The 20,798-nt window shown below is 38.9% G+C and overlaps 1 protein-coding gene across 1 annotated transcript in view; it reads right to left on the bottom strand.

Moving 5' to 3' along the window:
* The window catches only part of GRIN2A (glutamate ionotropic receptor NMDA type subunit 2A), a 180,937-nt gene that overhangs the window by 5,102 nt on the left and 155,037 nt on the right, over positions 1 to 20,798 (bottom strand). The window contains exon 11 of the mRNA XM_059826317.1: positions 12,490 to 12,677. Coding sequence (XP_059682300.1) covers positions 12,490 to 12,677 — 188 coding nt within the window. The remainder of the gene's footprint in view (positions 1 to 12,489; positions 12,678 to 20,798) is intronic.

The following is a 20,798-nucleotide window of genomic DNA, read 5'->3' as shown; positions in this document are numbered from 1 at the left end:
AGTCACATTTCCTCTCACGGTCGGCTGCACATCAGTAATAGATGAACAGATTCAGAGATGAAGTTTTAAACCACTTTCTGATCTACAAGCACTTTAGAAAGAAAAGACATTATTTATCAAAACTTTCTGGTTTTCTTCCCCATAATACTTTCATTTATGGCAAAGCAATAACAATTACCAACAGTGGATGTAAAATCACCCAGAGCATTATGTCTGAAGGTTACAGTGATGGTATATTGGAAATGGAAAGGTTGACTAGCTTTACCCGTACAGCACATGCAGCAAGTGAGGAAAAATAGTTGTATATGATACAGTATTAACAAAGTCTATTGTGTTTCATACACCACCTGCTTTTCTGTAGAAAATAACTGTCGCTTAATGCCTGGATACTTGCAGGAATACAGCATGCCCCTTTTCCTGTTTAAGTTTCTTTTTTCAATTTGTATTGTAACTAGCAGTATCTTTCAAATACAGTTCTCCTGGCCTCTATCTCTTTTCATTTTCTGTTTTCCCCCGAGACCTGGCTGATGCAGTAACTGCAAGTCCTTCCCACGTCACGTAATCCCAGCCTTCTCTCTCGCGGTGCCCTGGACACCTCCCGCTGCTCCCTCCTGGCCCTCTGGACCACCCAGCCTTTCTTCTTACGGTCTCCTCTGGCCTTCTGCTGCTGCCACTGCCTGCCTCCTGGGCAGTGGCAGAAAAACAACTGGCATCATCACGCGCCTGGACACAGAGCACTCTTGGTTTCTGGTCCTGGCTGTGCCATATCCTTACTGCCATTAAAACACCTCATTTACTTAAAGCTAAGGAAGCAGATCCGCTCTCTCCCTCTGTTGCATATTCTTAGACTTAGAATCCGTATTTCACCGATGAGATTTGGCCTCAGATGAAGGACGCTATCACTTAGCAGTGGTTGCTGCTGCCAACACGGACAGAGGTGTGCAAGAAACTGCAATTGTTCCTGTCGAGGTTGGGTTTTACATTGCATGGTATGATTAATTTTCAAACGTTTAGTGTTGTTCTTACTGAAGCATTGCATGTGCATACATGCCTTTTTACTCTCTTGGGGATATAGTCAGCTGAGTAATTCTATTATTATTTTTAATGGCATAAACTTCACTGTTTCTAGAAAATACAGCAGGCAATACAGAGCGCCAGAAACTACAGTATTAGCTAGCTTGGTGTGTTTCCCAATTTAGGACATGGCTCCAATTTGGGGGAAGAATTCCTATGCTACAGTGGGAATCCTTATCCAGTGATTAGGGGACACATTTTCAGTATTATAATTCATACATCATTGGAGTAAAGATCAGAAAAAAATGGCTGGAAGCTACATTGACATTTCAGCTACCTTCAAGCTAGACTAGAAGATCAATGACCTGCTGCACAAGAGCATTTTGCAGGATAGAGTGCCAGGGCACTAGGAAAGCTGCAACCCACAGGTAATTCGGATGTGTGAGCTGGAAGTGGAACACAAGACTGTGATGGAGAAATTGCTTCTCATAGAATGTGAAGGAAAAATTGAAGTAGAAAGGACAAGTACCGAGGCACTTTAGCAAAGGCATTTCACAAAGTTGTAAGAGAGATTATGAGATTATTCCTAGTTAATTCTGAGTTTAGTTTTGTGCTTGAGGCATGAATTGAACCTCTACATCTGAAAAAGGCAGTGTATCTTCTCCCAAATTACAGTACTCAATCTTCAAAATACCTAAGAAGATCCCCAAAGAAGAAAGTTAATCCTAATGAATCTTCAAAAGTCTTCTAATCCAGGACATAGGGACAATAAATTATTAATTGTAACAGTACAGATATTGCACACTGTTGCTACATAGGTAATTGGGGTTCATTATTGCATTTCCATATCTTAGAACATTTGGATTTCTTTTGTTCTGCTAAACCTCAGCAGACTGTTCCCCTCGTCTCTCTTTCAAGTCCTCCCCAAGGTCTATGACTAAAACTCACAGAGTCTATAGAAGAGAAAGGAACCCAAGTCCAAAGGGAGAGCAATATTTCTGGTTTGTGCATTAGTAGCCAAAGCTCTGACAATCATCCCTCACTACTTCCCACAGGAAAATTCACATCTCCCAAGATTGTCAAACGTCAATTTGATTTGACTGCTGTGCCCTTTTACAATTCATAACAAAATTCACGAAGGAATTTAAACCTCTTTTTTATTACTGTTTCCTCTGCATTTCTTTCCCTTTGGCATGTACATCTAAAGTAACTATTGATAATCCAGTAACCTTTCCAAAAACGCCAGTACAGAAAACAACCAAGCTTGTTTTGAGTCGAGATAAATGACTGCCCTGACAAGCTACGAAGAACAAAGCATCCCAGAGTCTTGCAGATCCTGCTGTTGCAATATCCCTTCAATTATGTCTGACAACGACAGAAATTGCTGTTAATTAATACCCAAAAGTAGTCCACAATTTTATAGATCGCAAAGCACTGCGAATCATTGGATTGTCATATTTATGAAATTATATTATCTGGGAATGGACTGGTAATTCTGGTCTATATATAAAAATCAGTTACCATTTACAGTATATATTTATATACATGTGTGTTTATACACACAGAAACACAGACAAAATAGTTACTAATTTAACTGTAATAACACTTCAGCATAGCTGACCCTATAAAACTGGCAAAAAAGCCCCATCTATTTATTGCTCTTCCTGCCCATTACATTTTACCCAAGATATTTACAGAAGGCTTAACATTTTTATTACAAAATCCACGGGTATGAGGAATTTTTTAACTGGGGTGTCAATTCAGTCCTTAGAAAAATCAGCCACTTCCAAACTCGGCCTGGAGTTGGAATTCAAAACATTGAACTTTGAGGCTAGAACTTTGGTTCAGAAAAAAATATTTAAAAGAATCAAGTCCTTTTGGAGGAATGTTGCTGTCTTCCAAATCCTTTTGGGTGAGCCGACTTGTGAGGTGAATGGGTAGGGTGATGACACCTATAGCAATATACTAGTCTTGGCAATTGAAAGGCCAGTGATTTGTGATTACCAGGCACTGGAGAGTTCAGTCATCTCCACGTGTGCATAATTCTAATTGGCAAGCAAGAGCTCAAAATCTTCCATAAGACAGACCTTGGAAATCTAAGTCAGCACCTCAATATATGTAAATGCCAGGCCTCAATGAACCGAGCATTAATGGAGTTCAAGTCTGCATCTAATAGGGGGTCTCAAGCTACTTATAAATATTAATCAGACTTATTTTAAGGCTTTTTGTTTTCACTTCAGGCACTTACCAAAAGGAATATAATGCCACAATCATTTTCTACCTCTGTCCCTGTGTGGACTAGATTAACAATTAAATGGATAGTTGCAGATTTCAGCAACGAAGTACATTCATGACACTAGCACAAGATTAGGAAATTAAGAGTTCCAATATATATAACCAAAAAAAATAGTGTTTATTGTCTGTCTAATATATTCACAGTATATTTAACCTGCAGAATTCACAAATAACTGCATGGTGCTTACATTAAGATACTTCTAAAATTTCTATAGCTCTGTATCATAAAAACTCTGCCTCATTTATAGTGTAAGAATCAGTATAAGCAAGGATTTTTGAGATGCATATTTCAAGCAGTGTTGAGCCTCTGCACTATTCACTCAAAACACAGTATGGTCTTCTCTAATAAATTGCAAAATTCTAGCTCTCTCAGTGGTAATTCAAGTTTATTTACAATGGGTTTAGGTTACAGAGCAAACAGTACTCAGATCCCTTTGTGTTTCTCCTGGGCTTGTTCCTGGGGCTCTGGTGCTCTCTGCTCTGACTGCTGTTTGCACAGAAATGTGCCAGTTGGCCATTCTGACTGTCCCAGAAGTGCCTCTTTCCCTACATTTTACTGCAATACCTCTAACATATTTGACACTTTATCACTCTGGGAAGGAGTGATAAACTGTCCAGTGTGCCCTCTCAAAATTTTTTTCACAATAAAAACACCATTATCCAGACACAGAAAAGATACAGATCAAAGGGTAGAATTACACGCTTCTCCTCATCATAGCCCTTAGCATTTTTTGCTGCGGTAAGTGTCATCTGTCCCTGCCACCATCCTCTCAGAGCTGAAAAACATGCTGCCCTTTTGCAGTCTGTCATTGTCTCCTGGAGATGTGTCACCTCTCAGGGGTTCTTTCAGAGGCGTTACTGGTATCCGCAGATTCCCTTCATTTTCTCGGCCCAGCATCTTGTAAGGGTCTGGCATCCCGCCTTGGTTCTCTCCTTTGCACATTAAACCATCTTCCTGAAAGAGGGAGTGTCTTCCCAAACGATGGGCCAGCCATGAGATACTGACAGTTAAAGCTGTCTAATGGGTCATTTTGCTGATGTTATTTTGTTTTCTGAGTGTTTTTTTTCCTCTACATCTCCACATGCATCCAGGAAGATGCACACGTACTGAAAATTACATGTTATTTATAAAAAAGAGAAACCCCAACCCATAGAATCCATCATTCTCCACAAGTATTTATAGGAAAGCAATTTGGGGTACCTTTTTTTTTTTTTTTGAGCACGAATAACAGTTTTTCAATACTTGTCTGATGCCTTCCTCATGATTAGAAAAAAACCCCATTAACACCCAAGTATGTCCCTAGTTCCAAACTTTCCAGAAATAAACAAGCACAAAGTTTTATAATTACATCCAAAAAGAGAACAAACAGCCAGCCCCCGGAGGGAACAACACCGGCAGGAGTTTGGACAGAGTGTGTGATGGATGGAAATTGAAGAAATAATAACAGACAGAGATATGACTGTGGCATTAGCTCTACACACGAGAAATGCTTGTCAAGAAACCATTAAATAAAAATTACAGGAGGGAAGAATAAGGAACAACATATAAACAGCGATTACAGTCAAAGCATTGACTAAGTGGAAAAGGAAATAGAAATGGTCCTTATGAAGAATTTACTATTTACTTCTGTTTCACTTACCTACATTCTCTGCAAGAACAGTTATCCTATCAGATGAGCAATTACATTAATATTACAAGATTTGTAATTGAAAAATGAACTTTTTAGTTTTGATTCTCTTATCATCCTCCAAATGATCACATTAAATTGCTAAATAATTTGTTTTAATATTTTTATAAGCACCAAAGTCTATAATTCACTGAGTTCTTATTTTTCTTCTTTAAAAGGCAGGTGTTTTTCTGCCCTACTTTAACCACGTAGGTCAAAGCCATAGGTTCCTGGAGATAATCACTGATGGTTCACAGGCTGCCTCAACTACTTCCTTAGGTACTTTGGAGGGGTATTTTCATCAAGTTCTTACCTTAATTTTGACCTATTTAATTATTCTCACACATAAAGGGAGAAGAAATCTATTTTCTATGTCCCTTCTGGATCCAGAAAAAGAATTTTTAACACTTCATGTGCTGTTCACAAATAACAGTCTCAGGGTGGTTCAGAGTGCCAGCCTGTACCTTCACCTTATTGCAAACCAAAACCTGGCACTGAGGTGCCAACAGAACGTAAGAGAAACAACAAACCTAAAACAAACTGGTGAAAAAATAATCTAATGGGGCATTCTCTGGCAGTGACATTTCTGAAATGAGTTATTGCTCTCTTGAGCATGGATGAGAGTTTAGATTTACACAGCGAGATCCATTGCACAAAGGCACGTGCAACCACCTGAGCTGTGGAAACCCCCAGTGCCGCACACGCCTGCACCAATGCCAGGTCCTGCAGCAGGCGTATCAGCAACTGCAGCTGCACGGAAGTCACCCCCCTCTGACTCCAGAGAAACATTGCCTTGCATGAATGAGAGTTGACCGGAAAAATTAATTCTCCCCTATATTGTGTTGCTTCACACACCGCAACTGTCCCTACCTAACTGCAGTCTGCACAGTCGGCAGGAGCTTGCCTGGGGCAAGCAAGGAAAGGATGCTCTAGCCCGGCGGAGAGAGCCGAGCTGCAGCCCAACGCCTTTGTTGATTTCTTGGTTAGGTACAACAGACCTCTCTTGTCAGCACATGCCCTAGGCTTGTATAAGGTGCGGGGCAGGAGGAGGCCACCCCAGGAGGAGATGACTGTGCATGAGAGAGCAGAACGTGCAAAAAGCAACAGGCTGGTATTGATGGTATAAGGGGTCGTGACTCCTGTGCAAAGGGCTAACCTGAGGTTCGGCCTGAGGAGCCAGCATGCAAGTAAAGAAAACTGACGTATACCAATAATAGATCTTGACTAAAAGGGTTAAATATATACTTTCACATCAGTCGGATGTAGGGCATCATCTTCAAAAGACTGTGGCTGCACTAGCAGAAGCATCTGCTTATTCAGACTGGACAAACAGCAGTTTTCAAATTCAGGGACAGCCTGTTTCACACTCACTCTGGTGACGGAGGGGGAAGGTAGCACTCCATCACTTGGAGAACCTAACATAAGAGGGTCTTTACCCTGAATAGAGGAGTCAGAAGCCAAATGGGTTGATGTGCATTTGGTTCAATAAAGCTCATCAATTTCAATTTGACCTAGTTATATGATCTATACAGCATGTTTCATAGCAGAGATAATATAAAAGCACAGCAACTTTTTGAATTCAGTCTGGATCCCCCAAAACAATCGCTCTTTTTTTGAGTTATTTCCTCCTGTAAAAATAGCAAGAGGAACATAGACGACTGACAGCAATAAACTTATTGCGAGCTAATGACTGCACTCTGGATGCCCCCATTAGTTACAGATGAATTAACAGAGCTGCTAAGTACGACTTTCAATATTACAATCCCTCTAACTCTTGTTCAGCTACACAAACACCCTACACTTACATACTTACACTCTCCAGTCACATTTGTTCCACCCACTGCTTAAGGAGGACACTAAATATATAAACAGAAAATCACTGGGATTGTGGGTGTATTCTGCCTGAGCAGCATGCACTGAAAATATGTCCTTATAATCACATACGTATTTCCATCTTGGTCTTTAACAGCCAGTGTGAGTCACACTGCTACACTTCCTTATAATCTAGACAGCGATTTGGAAGGCTTATGCTAAAATATGAAAAAAATAGCAAAGAGCTTTCCTCTTCCAGATGTAAGGGGTCAAATCTTATTTCCACAGTTACCTATTACCCCTAAGGAGTGGGAAGCAATTATCCACCCAGCAAAATAATTCTTAGTGTACTAAGCCACCCTAAAAGCACGTAAAGATTAACCAGAACTGAAAGTTATTAGGAAGGGGCTAACAGACTCTCTATGGAAATTCAAACCAAAACCAGCTTTCTTCTTTAGAGACATCTCTGTGTCTCTAATTGCTTTAAAGGTTGCAGCTTTAAGGGTTAAAGGCTTCATACAGCTATACCGCCTGCCCCTCTTTTCCTGGAGATCTCTTCCCAGACCTTCATTTGAACTGAGCCCGTAACCTGCAGGTAGTGCAATAGGTTACAAATACCTCACACATAGCAGATGCTTGACCTGGCCCGCTGGCGGGTATTCTCCCACTCCTCCCCGTACTTGCCCTCTTTCCCCAGCATTTTTCTGTTCCTTCTTTCCATCCATTTCTTCTGTCATGTGTCTTTATCCCTCTATTTCTGTGGCATGCCCTATAGCTAAAGGCACCTTGCTGTCTTTCTCTCCATCCCATGCACGCTCTGAAGCCCTCTTACGCTCTTAATCCCAAAGCAGCTTTGTCATTTGCAGTCCAATAATCTCATTCGCTCACAAATGAAAAAAAAAAAAAAAAAGAGAAAGACAGACAGAAAGAGAAAGAAAAATAAATTGTCCTCACCTACTAGGCACCAGTGATTCTGCTCCAAATCCCAAAGACATGATGCTATAGGTTTCAGAAGCATTGTCTTTCAAGCTATTTTGCAGGATATTTTTAGAAAAGAACCCCTTTGCTTTAAATGGCACCATGCAGCCCAAGCCGGAGGAGTATTAGCAATACCTGGCCAAAAGTTCCTAGTATTGAAGGCTGGAGGAACATGGGTGCCTTCACAAATGTTGTAGTCCAACAGTTACGGACTTGCTAAATTACACAGGCTGCGTGCCTGAGCCTTTACTGCACTTACCAAATGGCAAGCTAGCACAAAAAAGCAGTTGACAGCTGCTCAGGTAACATGCTGGATTCTGGGTATGTCAGCCTGCCCAGCTGCTCTTTACAGAGGTTTGTAAAAGAAATCAGAGCACGTATCATGCCATTCTTCAGTGCACAACATTTCTGCTCTGACACATTCCTGTGGCTGTGGGCGGAAGATCCAAACAAAATGATGGTGCTGCTTTTTAGCAGCTGTCCCATTGTAGTTACTTTTGAACTCCTGGGTGCTTCTATTTCTCAACAGAAGATTGAGAAAGAGTCTTCTGCATCTCAGTAGAAATATTTTTATTTCTCTGTTAAAAAACAAAGTTTTGGCTTGTGACCACAGCAAGCCCAAAACAGCACAACCACCACTGTGCTTTAGAGAATTATCCTGATGATCAACTATTTTAAACAAAAATGCAGATGCTAATAATCAGCTGGAAGATTTTGCAGATAATGACATGTGCTGTACAGATACTAAGATGTACAAAGCCAGAAATTCACTAGTAATACACTTCACTCATATCCTTTATACAAGAAAAAGCAACTCCTAACTCTTTATATTAAAAAGATTCAGTGTTCCAAAGCAATTAATCTTATACTAACAAATGTATATTCATCTCAACTGCCTATGAACTGGGCTATGTATATGAACCTACATTGACCAAGTGATGAAACATTTTGGGGATAATTCTGTTTTTGAGACAACTAAGTAGCTATTCTTCAAACTCCTCAGCAACTCCTTCCCCTCCTCCTTCCCTCTGTCTCTTTTCCTCTTTGTTAGAGTAACAAATTTGGCATCTTGCAGCCTGCTTCCTTCCGCTGAGACTTCAGAGTCACTTTCACAGTGTAATTGTTAATTGTCAGTGTAATTTGTCCACCCAGTAGAACTATCCTCAGGATCAGAACACTACTCATGTAGATACATATAAACCACCCAGCCTAAGCTTAGAGTTATCCCTAACACAAACCTACATCCCTCTGTATTTACCTTAATTTTTTTTTCAGTGCCAATAAGATAAAAAAGAAGGTTCAAAGCCATTGACTTCAATGCAGGAAAAAGCATCATGCTTTGGAAAGTATGAAAAGATGCTCCTGCATGAACAAGTCATTAATACTTCAGTTGGATGGTTTACATTAGCAAGAAAGAGGGAAAAGGTTCCTATCCACTGTGCAAAAATTTCATTTCAATGTGTAAATGAACTGGCTTGGGTAGGAAAATTACATAGAAGAAGCAAGAAAAAATCAAATGAGAAAAATTATGGGAGAAAGACACATGCAGAGGAAACTGAAAGCTCTAAAACACACTTCAAAAGGCTATCTCGGTACTGTGTAAATGTAAAAGAGAGATAAGATCATGGTTTTTTATAGGTGCAATCAGATACACTTTTAAACAAATTACTTGGTCTTATCCAAATATCTAGGATCATCTAAAAGGTTCTCTCCTCTTATTAACATAACATTCATATCAAGAAATTGTGTTTGTTCAACTCATTAGGATTTTTTTTCTTACAGTTGTGAAACTCATTAGATTTATAATCATTCATTGAAATTATCCCATACTGTGACGAATGCTCTGTTACATATACTGAATAGTAATTCCATACTACTAGGCACTTTGCTGTTTTATTAGGCTTAGTCTTAGAGAATAATAAATTCTGCAGAGCCTACACATGTGAAAGAAGTATTTCTGCCTTCATTTGTGTTTGCCTGTTTACTTAAACAACCTCATTCAGACTCCACTGAGGCTTTCCCAGGAGTATCATCTTAAGATGAAACTTTCTCCCCAACCATACTTGTTTTTAGTCTAGATAACTTCAAAGAGATTTTTAGTAATACAGCAAAGCAATGTTGGTCTGAACTCTGGGTTCATCCCTTCTAGTTCACCAAAACAGAGTTATGTAAGTTCATAGCTAAAAAGATTAGTCATCGAACTATGGAAGTTAGACATAGATTACAAAATTAGGTCATGCTAGTTCCAGGCAATCACTCTTTACATTTAATTTATTGGTGTTTGTTCCAGTTCACCTACAATGTACTTTATAAATCAGTAGAAGAAATTTCAACCTCAATATCATTCTTAGGGGTTTTTTGGTTGTTTTTTTTTCTTTTTTTTTCCCCCCATTTGTTTTGTTGGGGTGTTTTTTTCTGAAAATTATCATCTAGACCTGTGACACAATGAAGGGAGACAAAGTAGCAAACATTTCTGGGACTAAAGGAAGCATACCTACAAATAACTTCAGATATGTCCAACCGCTATTCTCTTTAATAGTGCCCACACCATTTTCTGAACAAATTAGGGATCCTTTAAAAGAGAAAATGAACATTTTGGGATTCATGGGTTGTTCAGAGTATCTTTTAAAGGTACTGAAAAAATTGCCATAAACACATTCACAATCCCCATGGTTTGTGCATTCAAAACTTTTGCTTATCTTCTGAAGTAATATCTGAGCAAGATGGACATGGGAGCAGACATTTCATGACAGTTTCATTCGCCTGGGTGCCATCTGTATCTACTGCAATTACATAAATTATTCATGTGGAAGTTTTAATACTGAGTTTTGCAGACTCAATCAATTTGTATTATTTTCAGCTACTAAAATGGGTTAAAGATATAAGCATTTATACGTTATGTGAATCCACAGGTCAAAGTGTAAATACATGATAAGATTTTTCCCTCTTTTCTCCCATCCATTTTATTTTCTCCCTGATATTCAGAAACAAAGTGCTGCATAAAAATGCAGTACCTTTGGTATTTTGACGAGCTTTTTCTTGAATAGCTTCAAATACTTTCCCTTCTATTTAATTTATTTTTTTCCCCGTGATTTTGTTTCTTTTTGTTGGATGAGAAGCATCAAAAATGATGAAAGAGTAAGCATGAAGAAAACGCGAGGTGAAAATGAAAACCTCAGCAATGCTCTGGCAACACCTAGAGAGGTTAGCCCACAACTGAGAAAGACACCTCAGATCCTCCTTCAGGCTACAGAAGCATTTTCTTATTTAGTGTGGGACAGATAATTCAACTTCTCTGATTCAACTTCCCCATCTAAAAATAGGTTAGAATTACAGCACCTAACACTTCTTAACAGTATTAGACAGATAGAAAAATATTCTATTCACAAAATATTCACAAATAAAGCAAAGGTTTTAGCCAATTAAGTGCAACTGTTTAAAACAAGAATATGTAATTGCTTGACACCTAGCAATTATGGGTCATATATTCATTCCTTAGCAGAATGTAAGCAATGTTTCCTCCATAAGCCTCTCTAAATCCAACAAATCAATAATGATGATACCAGTATCTCTATACGTGCACCAGACAAAATGCATCAGTCGTGATGATTACATCTCTTTCAGTCATGTAGTATTATAATAGGAATAAAATCCATGTGCTGAAAGACTAACACACTCACTGTCTCCAGTATGAAAATTAATGTCTTGTTTTTTATGGTACAGGAGGACACCATGCTAAGGCCCTGCACTTTGCCATTTAAACTGTCCTATTAGACAGCAATTTACCATTCTTAGTCTCAATGGCATGCTATTGGTGACCGTAAGTGTATATTTATTTTTCAATAAAGCTCTCTTTCACTGACAGAGAAATTCAAAGTTAACACATGTATCTATGTACAAAAAAAAAAAAATCAAAATGATTATGTAACACACACCGTATTCCAATCTGATGGAGGATTTTAGTCGGAAAAAACACAGAATTTTTTTTAACCACCATATTTGTATTTGCATGCACATGTGAAAGGCTTGAAGTTTCACTGCGGCAAAGAAACATTTCTACAATCAAAATGTAGTTCAAGCCCTCCGTGGAGAACGAGTCGTTATTACTGCCTACAAATATATCAAAGATGTGCAGCAAGTTTTCTTCTTCTACAGGGCGTAAGTGCCAAGAGGACCTACAGTTCTTCTATTTTTGTGTTAGAATGAAAAATAGCTATTTGAAATCCAATAAAACCAGTCACCCTGCTTCAATTCTGTAAACATTCTTTTACCAGAAGTTTAAATTAATCCATCCTGGATTAATGATCACTCAAACCAGTTCTGAACTGAGCAAAACACTTTTAAACAGCAAAAGAGTCATGCTGAAAGATAACTTATCTACCAAGCAAAAACTCCTCAGGAATTGCTCAAAGGCAAAAATAAAAAAAGAAAATGAATAGATTTAGAAATGCTCTCTAACATTGAGGCCAGTGTTACTTTGTCATGTATATGAAAACATTTTCTGAAAATAGGCGCAAACGTCCTTGTCAGTGAGGTGAGTTAGAACAGAGTGGAAGAGAAATCCTGTCTCAGAATCAAGAAACAATTTTACTCATTTGTTTGCATTTGTTTGTTTTTTTTAAAGACTGTAAGAGAACAGTAGTAAAAGGCTCAGAGCTACTAAAACTCAATTAACTGTGCATACATAGAGAAAGGAAAGAAAGGAAAAAGGATTGGTCCCTACCATCTCCAACAAACTGAAGAAGGGCTAGATCAATCTGTCTCTTCCAAGGTGATCCTTTCTGAAGCGCTATTCCATAGCCCGTAGTGGCAAAGATGTATCCACTCCCTATTGTGACAAGTTTGCAGCCTTCATCTCTTCCAGCCTTGTAATTCAGCACTGCTGCATCATAGATGAAAGCGTCCAACTTCCTGAAATAAAAGAAAACATTTTACAAACCAAATCATTAGGGACAGCTGTTGTTAGACTTCTTTTGTCCTTGATGTTAGGACCCTGTTGAATATCATATGGATTCTTTGATATCATTAATTACATATCCTGCTCTGCGGTATCTAAAATTAACAAAAGGCATCTATTTCAGTGAGGGAAAAGTAGGACACATAGTTTTGCATTTCTATTTTAAGGGATGCTGTTAAAAAATACTGAGCAGGAGAAACCAAGCTACAAAATCTCTTGCCCTGTTATCTTTGTATCTTTGCTCTCAAAATGGATAATAAATATCTTGAGATGCAAAATTATCTCCAAAACCAACACAAACGACAATAGAGAATTTAGAATTGCAACAACAATAACCAATTAGCTTATTTAAAATACTGAATGAGACTGAAAACGTGACTTCACCAGTTTTCCACGCACACTCTTATGCCTCTTTCCAAAAATAAACAATGAAGGTGGAAGTCAAGTCCTTGCTAAGACAGAGGAAGGTATTGGAACATATCCGATATAGCTATCTAAATCCTGCTTAAAAATTACAGAAAATGTTTCTTTATGATTCGCAGTTCCAAATATATTATTTGTGTACCTGGAGCACAGCAGGAATAAAGGAAGTTGTTGTGGAAAAGTTCAAGCCTTTCAGCCCATCCACCTAAAAATGTAAGAATGGGATAATCCCATTCTCTAAGGTATACAGAGAACACAACAAAGCAGAGGAAAGCAAAATCAGTAAGGAAAGGAAAAGAGGCAGTGCCCTTTAGGGATCATTTTTAAGCAGCACTGTAAAGCAGGAGTTAGAAGAGACAGGTGCACGGGTATTTCACAAATGAAGCCAGTAAAAGTGTATATACAAGAAGAGGCCATTTAGAAGGACAATCGCTTGCCAGCAGTAGACCTCAGTCAAAGACAAGACATTCTTACACCTACAGAAATTCATACGCAATCTTTAAAAGGAAAAAGATAAAACTTAAGTTTATTTTGCATTGCTGCCCTCATCTGCAGCTAAGACCTTTAAGATTTCTACTGCTTGCACAAGACTAGCAGAATACAGAGGCAATAGGAAAAAACTATCATCTCAGCCCAAACCCCACCTAAACGATGCACTAAACCAAAGTCATCATGTCCCCCAGTAACACGCTCTCCTTTTTCAACATCTTTGCCCACCCCAAAGGAGTCAGAGGAATGGGGAGGACACAGCTACACAATCAGCTTCACAGGTTGGTGTTGGAGGGGTCTTCACCGTGCCACCCTCACTGGCCCTGCAGCTCCCAGGTGCTACCGGCACTGCCTGCTGTGCCTTTGCAGAGCCACAATGCATTACTGGGGAGCACTGCTAAAATTTTCTGGTGGGATGCAAATGACAGAGGTTGGCAAAATATTGCTCATAAACAGTTGGGACCTGTCTTCGTGGAAAGGGAATTATAAAAATAAAATAATTGTGGCACAAACAGGTACAAGAGCATCAACTTCAATTATATTATATCAGTATTTACCTGTTGTGAATTCTGTTGCTGTTGAGGTTTTAGAATCACACTTCCACTAGCTTAAATCAGTTTATGCTGATAAAGCTTTTCACTTATATCCACAGAACAGAGCAAGACCTAGGCATATCAGATTTTGGCTACTGACAGAAAAAAAACACAACTTCCATGCACAACATGATTCAATGTTTGTTCTTAAATTCATACAGAACCCTAGCTTTTGCAGAACTCTAGATCAGACAGCAAAAATGTGGGACTAAAAAATACCCCTCTCCATCTCACATTAAACCAAGAGAAATACCAGGAGAGGATGAGGTTGTTGGATATTGTCTGCTGTCATGAAAAAGTGAAGAGTGAAGTTCCTGTCACTACTTACTGTACTTTATTGCTTCCCTTCAAGGATACTTACCCCAGCAGTCACCATTCAAGTCATCAAATTGGAATTTAGTGGAGTAGTTAATTTAGAGAAAGCACTGGTGGCTCATGCAACCATTAACAGAAATAGCTGGGCCATCATTTTCTTTGTTTTTCCACTCTTCCCTAAAACTCAGTTGGTGCAGCCCTCAGCTTAAAAGTCAGCTTAGCTCCATCAGTGCTAAAAGTCTGACTCTCTCCTTCCTTTAAATGGGAAATTTAACATGGAGAAAACAGTTGCTAAACATCTGGTAGGTGACGTGTCACAAATTCAATCCAGAAATAAGATATGGATGGCTACCTAGCCCTGAGGGTAACTAACTGGAAATAGCCAAGAGGGTGTTGGGGTACTGCCCAAGCCTGCAATCTTCAACACAAGACCAGACAGTTTTCTAAATGACATGCTTTGATTCAGCACTTTGAAGACAATCTTTGGTTTGTGTCGAGAGAAAGAAAAAAAATCCCATTCCTTTGAGTGGGTGCACAAGGGAAAAAAAGAAAGCTGCTTGCCGTACCCTCAAGATACTTGTAATATTTCTGATCTACAGCAGACAATTACCATAATCAATACAATCCAATCTCATGCTTTTAGATCTCCACAGTTATCTGTGGGGAAAGAAGGATACTTCCCCTCTCAGTGGATGGTTTTGGCTCAGGCAAGGGATTGGAAGGTAATGCTCCTCTCCATGGGTACAGACACTGCTGCAACCAGCCGACCTAAGTTAAAATACACTAAAGTTTGTCATCTGTTTATTCTGGGATTTATAGTTTTGCAATGTAAGCATATAAAACACATGCTGGTAAACATGGAGAAAGTATAAAGAGTCAGCTCTTCTTCTGTCAGAACAGACTCAGTCAGAAATACAGAGGAAGAAGATATCTTTGCTAAAGAGTCCATGGCAAAAGCCTTGTGCTACCTCAGAAATCACGCTTTTCATATGAGGCTTGCCTCCTTAGTTATTGAGCAGTGTAGTAAAACCTTAGGATAGAAAGATGAGACACAATCACAGCTTCACTCACTCTCTGTGGACCCACCTCCCCAGCGAGTCTGGCATCAGCTGCAGGGGGTACACACAAGGAAAGCAGGTTCTGAAGACGCAGAAGACTTTACTTAAGGGTTTTCTCTATAGTACAAGGTCATAATAAAACTCATTACGCAAATAGATTTAAAAAACATGAGGTACTTTCTTGACAGATGCTGAGTGCTGAAAGGTTCTGCTATCAGTTGCTGCACAATGTCTGAACTGTAAATCAAAAAGTTGATTGCCCTGAAAAAGTTTTGCTGTCTACAAATACAAACTCATATTCAGAATATATTTTCTCCATTCCAACATAAAACTTCTAACCTCTCAAGGCTTAATTATCTCTTCATCATGTGCTGATTACAGAAGTACTTTCATTGCAAAGTAAAGCTTCAGAACATGATGTACCCCTGAATTTTTAAGAACTTGCAGACAACTTTAAACATTCCTCAAGAAGAGTTTCCAAAAACTGAGACAGCAAAATCTGGGCAAGTCCGAAAATTTGACCCTTTCTGAGTTGTTTGCAAAGATGGCAGTGAGCATAAGCTCGGGAAGAAGACAAGGCAGGCATTTGCGCCGGCCAGCAGGCTGCTGGGGCCGCGGAGGGCTTTCCTTCCTGCTGTGTCTGTGTGGGGAAAGCCACATCTGCTGTTTTGCTTGGCACTGATGGAAGAGCCAGGCTGTGTGCACGGCAGTGACTGCCAGACGCAGTAGCCCGTTCTTGTCTTGCCATTCTCAAGGCAAGACTGGCAAGCCTGGACCTGTGCTCCGGCTCACCCTTTTCTTCTTCTTTTTCTACAGATGGAATGGCAAGCCCCAGGATGTTTGTTCTTGGGGCAGCAAAATTCAACTGCGCTACACAGCTGAGAAGCTTTGCATTGGTCTGAGTGCTGACCACTCTGCTATTGAAGTTACATATTCACTGTAAAACAGCTTACACGCACCGAGTACCGCGCCCCACACCAAGAAAGGCTCAAAGTCTCTTGCAAACCTTAGTCATGTAAAAATGAATCAATTAACTTGTCATTTCAGTGCAGCCACTTCAGGGGGTGAAAAGCTTTGTCACATTGTGTAGGTTTAAATAAACTGCTAAGAATTATTAGAAAGATGAAAGAGAGCGACAGAAACTGGAATGCAGCAAGAAACAAGATTTCTAACTGCCATGAGCTAGCCAAACGCGGCAGGCATCGTCAATGAACGCAGAGGAACAGGACTACAGCATTATGACTCATCCGAGCAACTGGCAGGTTCGTAAACTTTCTCAGAACTACTGCAATAATCCTGGGTAGGAGAGAAAAGAAACATTTTGGAATATTAATATAAAACAGACTAAAAAGGTAAATGTCCTTCATTACCTAGCAAGCACAAAGAGGAAAAGGGGTGGGGAGAATTTTGGCTCACACAGTACAGGAGAACATCAGGTGTTATAAAATTATTAATCGGAATAGTTCTAAAAAGCCCAAAAGAGCATTACTGAATGTAATAATTTGAAGTGGGAGATCTGTGAAAAACAAATGTGGACAGTCTTATAGCTAAACATTTATGAGTCACTAAGAAGCCTAAGAGTTGAAAAATCAGAATAGCTGTTGCAAAAACCCATTCTCTAAAGTGTTGATGTACACATTCAACAATGCCTGTGTAAAGAAAATTAAAGTTAGAGGAAAAGGTACAGAAAAAGTAATTTCAGAAAAGCTGAAAACATTTCCCTGTAATTTTCCCCATCTTTATTACTGGCACATACTTGTCATCAAATTCCTATGATGAAAATTGAAAAGCAGGATTAGGAAAATGCTCCTTTATTAGTCATAGCTTCTTTCTCAGCAACAGAAGTACAGCTCACTTGCAAAATGTTACTTTGCTTCCTTAACCAACTACATGATCCTTCAGCAATTTTGTTTTCTTGATAGAATAAGAGGGAAAAATCTAAAATGGCAATCTGCTCAGTAGTTCTGGAGACACAAACAGTAATCCAGCACACTAGAAATCAATCTCTTCCAGTTACTTTGTGTCCTGCTATGGCCTGTGTCATAGTATTCAGAAAATGAGAGGGACGCTTGAATGCAGTCCTGTTTATTCACATGCTTCTATTTTACTGTCAAGCACTGGAGTCTATGGAACAAATAATACTGTGTTCCCATTGAGGATCAGAGAAATTGGAGCATGACTGAAGTCACTTTCCAGTTTTCAACTACTGCAGTAAATCCAAACATACAATATCTACAGCAGAATTAATTTCTTGCTAAAGTGGGTACCGTTCGGTGCAGCGTTCATCTGTCAGATCCAAGGACATTAACTTCCAAATCAATTTTTCTCACTCTCATTTCTAACACCCCAAATATGTTCTTTTCATGGCCAAACAAAAGTTGTGTGTTATTACTAACACAGATTTGACCAGAATGCATGCAATATATGAAGTGCACCATCATAGCAATTTGCTTGCACTGCATTTTGCTGTAAACAGCTGTATGGCAAAGACTTTTCTACTTTATTTTGGATTGAGTACCTTTTAACTCACATACACACCTTCTGGGGCTTGTTCTGAAAAATTAAAGGTCAATTACATATTTAATAAAAATTATTCATTATAAATTACATAAATTTTATTCTGAGGAAAGACAGTTAAGGGAATCAGATCTATTTTTGAAATTTGCCTAGGTGACTTAAAAAAACTAAGAGATGTTATTCCTCAAATTTGGTTGTAAATAAATGCAAAAGACACTACAAAGATTATTACCTTGCAAGTGTCATACCTGTTTACTAAGGCTCCAGAAGTGTCTTTTGAAAGCACAATATTTGAAATTACTCTCTTATTACAAATATCAGACTGCAAGTCAGTGAATCCTCAAACAATACTTTTAACACCACCTTTCCCCTTCCCTCTTTACCCCATCCCCATCATCAAGAACACTTTTGCCTATTAAAGCTTTGTCTCCTAAACATAATTTTGGAGAGAGACAGCTCATTTTCAAAACATTCTGCAAAAAAACACTACATTTCAGCTTTTTTGCTTTTAAAAATAAATTGCATAGTCTGCAGAATAGATGCCTTACATGACTCTTAAAGTAGCATTTATAATTTCATATTAGGCAAAAAACTGGTATCCACTTAAAGCTGGATTAAACACAGGCATATATTTTAGAGATCATCAATACCATTGTTGGAAAGGCAGCAAGTGCAAAAATACTGGCTTTAAAATATGATGGATTTACATTACAGATTTACAGATGTATTACAAATTTAATAATTTACATTTTATCCCTTCTTTATCCACAGAAGGAATAAAAGAAAGTATTTCAAAAGTGCACAATGAGAGACACAACATCATTTGTGCATCTCTAAAACTATGTCCAGGGGATCTAATGACAAAAGGTCACTATGGAACGATGCAGCAGTCAAAGGGAAAGAAGGCTGCTCTGAAGACAAGGCTTCAATGAAAGTGCTCTAAAGTGACACGTTGATACTGCTGGAGCAAGAGAGGCAGATATTTTACCTTTAGCATGAAGGACTGATGATTTCTTTTACCCAGTTTTGGCTAAAATGCATTTCAGGTTATCCAATGGCACTTCATCACCAGCAGTGACTTTATCTTTTAGCACATACTCAAATAGCTCCATGCAGATCTTAAGTTCACATATACTGGATGGATTTCTTGACATCTTGACATTGCCATTAGGGGAAAATTTAACAACCACTCCCCTGCAACAACCCAGTCAAGTGATGAACTCATTAGCAGGAAATGAGCTTTCAAGTTTTCTCTCAGCTCAAACCGTCCTCACTTCAATCTTCACACAGAAAATGTAGACACAAAATTTGAACGAGCAGGCTCTGACAGACATTAACACCATCATGAGAGATTGTGGAGGCTTCACCTCACCTGTCAGAGCAATCTCAGGCTGCCAAAAAAGCCCCTGGGAACCTTCCTGCATCACTTGGCTGTGGTTACCTGAAGGGGCACATTCACCCTGCTCACTCACAGGAGCTCCCATTCACCACCCTTCTGTCCACCCACCTTCCCAGGCCCTGAAACATTTCCCTTAGCAACAAAATAATGGAAAATTCAGTGTGCCTTTATGATTAATTTATGCAATGGAATAGTGTCCCACTTCAAGTCTCAGAAGCCAAGCGATGAAGTAGTTGCAAAGCGTCAGTTTATCAAAACACAAAATTTGAAAAGTTGAGTAGGGGGAATATATTTTTAGATTAAAGGTTTTGTCCCAGTTACAATAGCATAATGAAGGATAAATTCAGCACATTTCACCAAGCACCTGATTTCATCCCCAAATCAAATGAACACTAAAACTTAGAATAGCTTCTTCTCAAAAGAAGAGGGGTTAGATGGGATATAGCTACTTTCACCTGTTCATTTTATTTCCAGGCACTTTTAGTATTTAAAGACATTAGATAGATAACTGCTTTACCTAAAAAATGGTACTACAGACACAGGAGAAAACCTTTTTTCAAAAAAATCAGAAAAGCACTCAGGTACTGAGTAAAGTAATTAGAAATAAATTACTATAAACCATTTTTTTTTCCTAGGGGCAAGTTGCTATGGATTAAGCTGAACAGGAGAGACAGGCTTTTTTCTTTTTCTTAAAAAAAAAAAAGAAAAAAGAAAAAAAAGGCAGTGCATTTATCTTATGGTCATGAAGAAATTCCTGAAAATGTTTCCCAGCTTAAAAGGACATGATGATGTCTGCTTCTGCTTATAGATAACTTGAAACTATTGAGGCATGAGCATCCCCAGACATTTCAATGAGTACCTCCTCAGAACCCAATAACCCTCCAAATGCCATTATTAGTATTTGCCTGTTCTTCAAAGCCTTTAAGAACCAACCTCCCCCAGAAAGTCCTCTGGAAGAGCACATTAAGTTCTACCCAGTCCGTTATTTATTTAGACTTCTTAACATATGTTGAAGAAATACAAGAATGTGAGAATAACTGCATTTCCTGAAAGGACGGCAAGTGACGGGGAAACAGGGATCAGCCATCAGAAAAACTGATGCCAGAAAATCCTGCCACAAATGGAAATGCCATAGGAAGTCTTCACCTCTGTGCTGCCAGCTCTGTGGTACTTTGTAGTCCAAACTCTGCACTCTGCTCACTTTAGCAGGAACACGAGCAGTAAAAGCAGGAAAGCTATGCTGATTCAGGCACACACTTCTTTTAAGCTATTAGATTTCAG

The sequence above is a fragment of the Gavia stellata genome, chromosome 18 (assembly GCF_030936135.1).
Source record: "Gavia stellata isolate bGavSte3 chromosome 18, bGavSte3.hap2, whole genome shotgun sequence".
In the NCBI taxonomy this organism is placed as follows: Eukaryota; Metazoa; Chordata; class Aves; order Gaviiformes; family Gaviidae; genus Gavia; species Gavia stellata.
The sequence above is the reverse complement of the archived record's forward strand: the minus strand, read 5'-3'. Positions and strand labels throughout refer to the sequence as shown.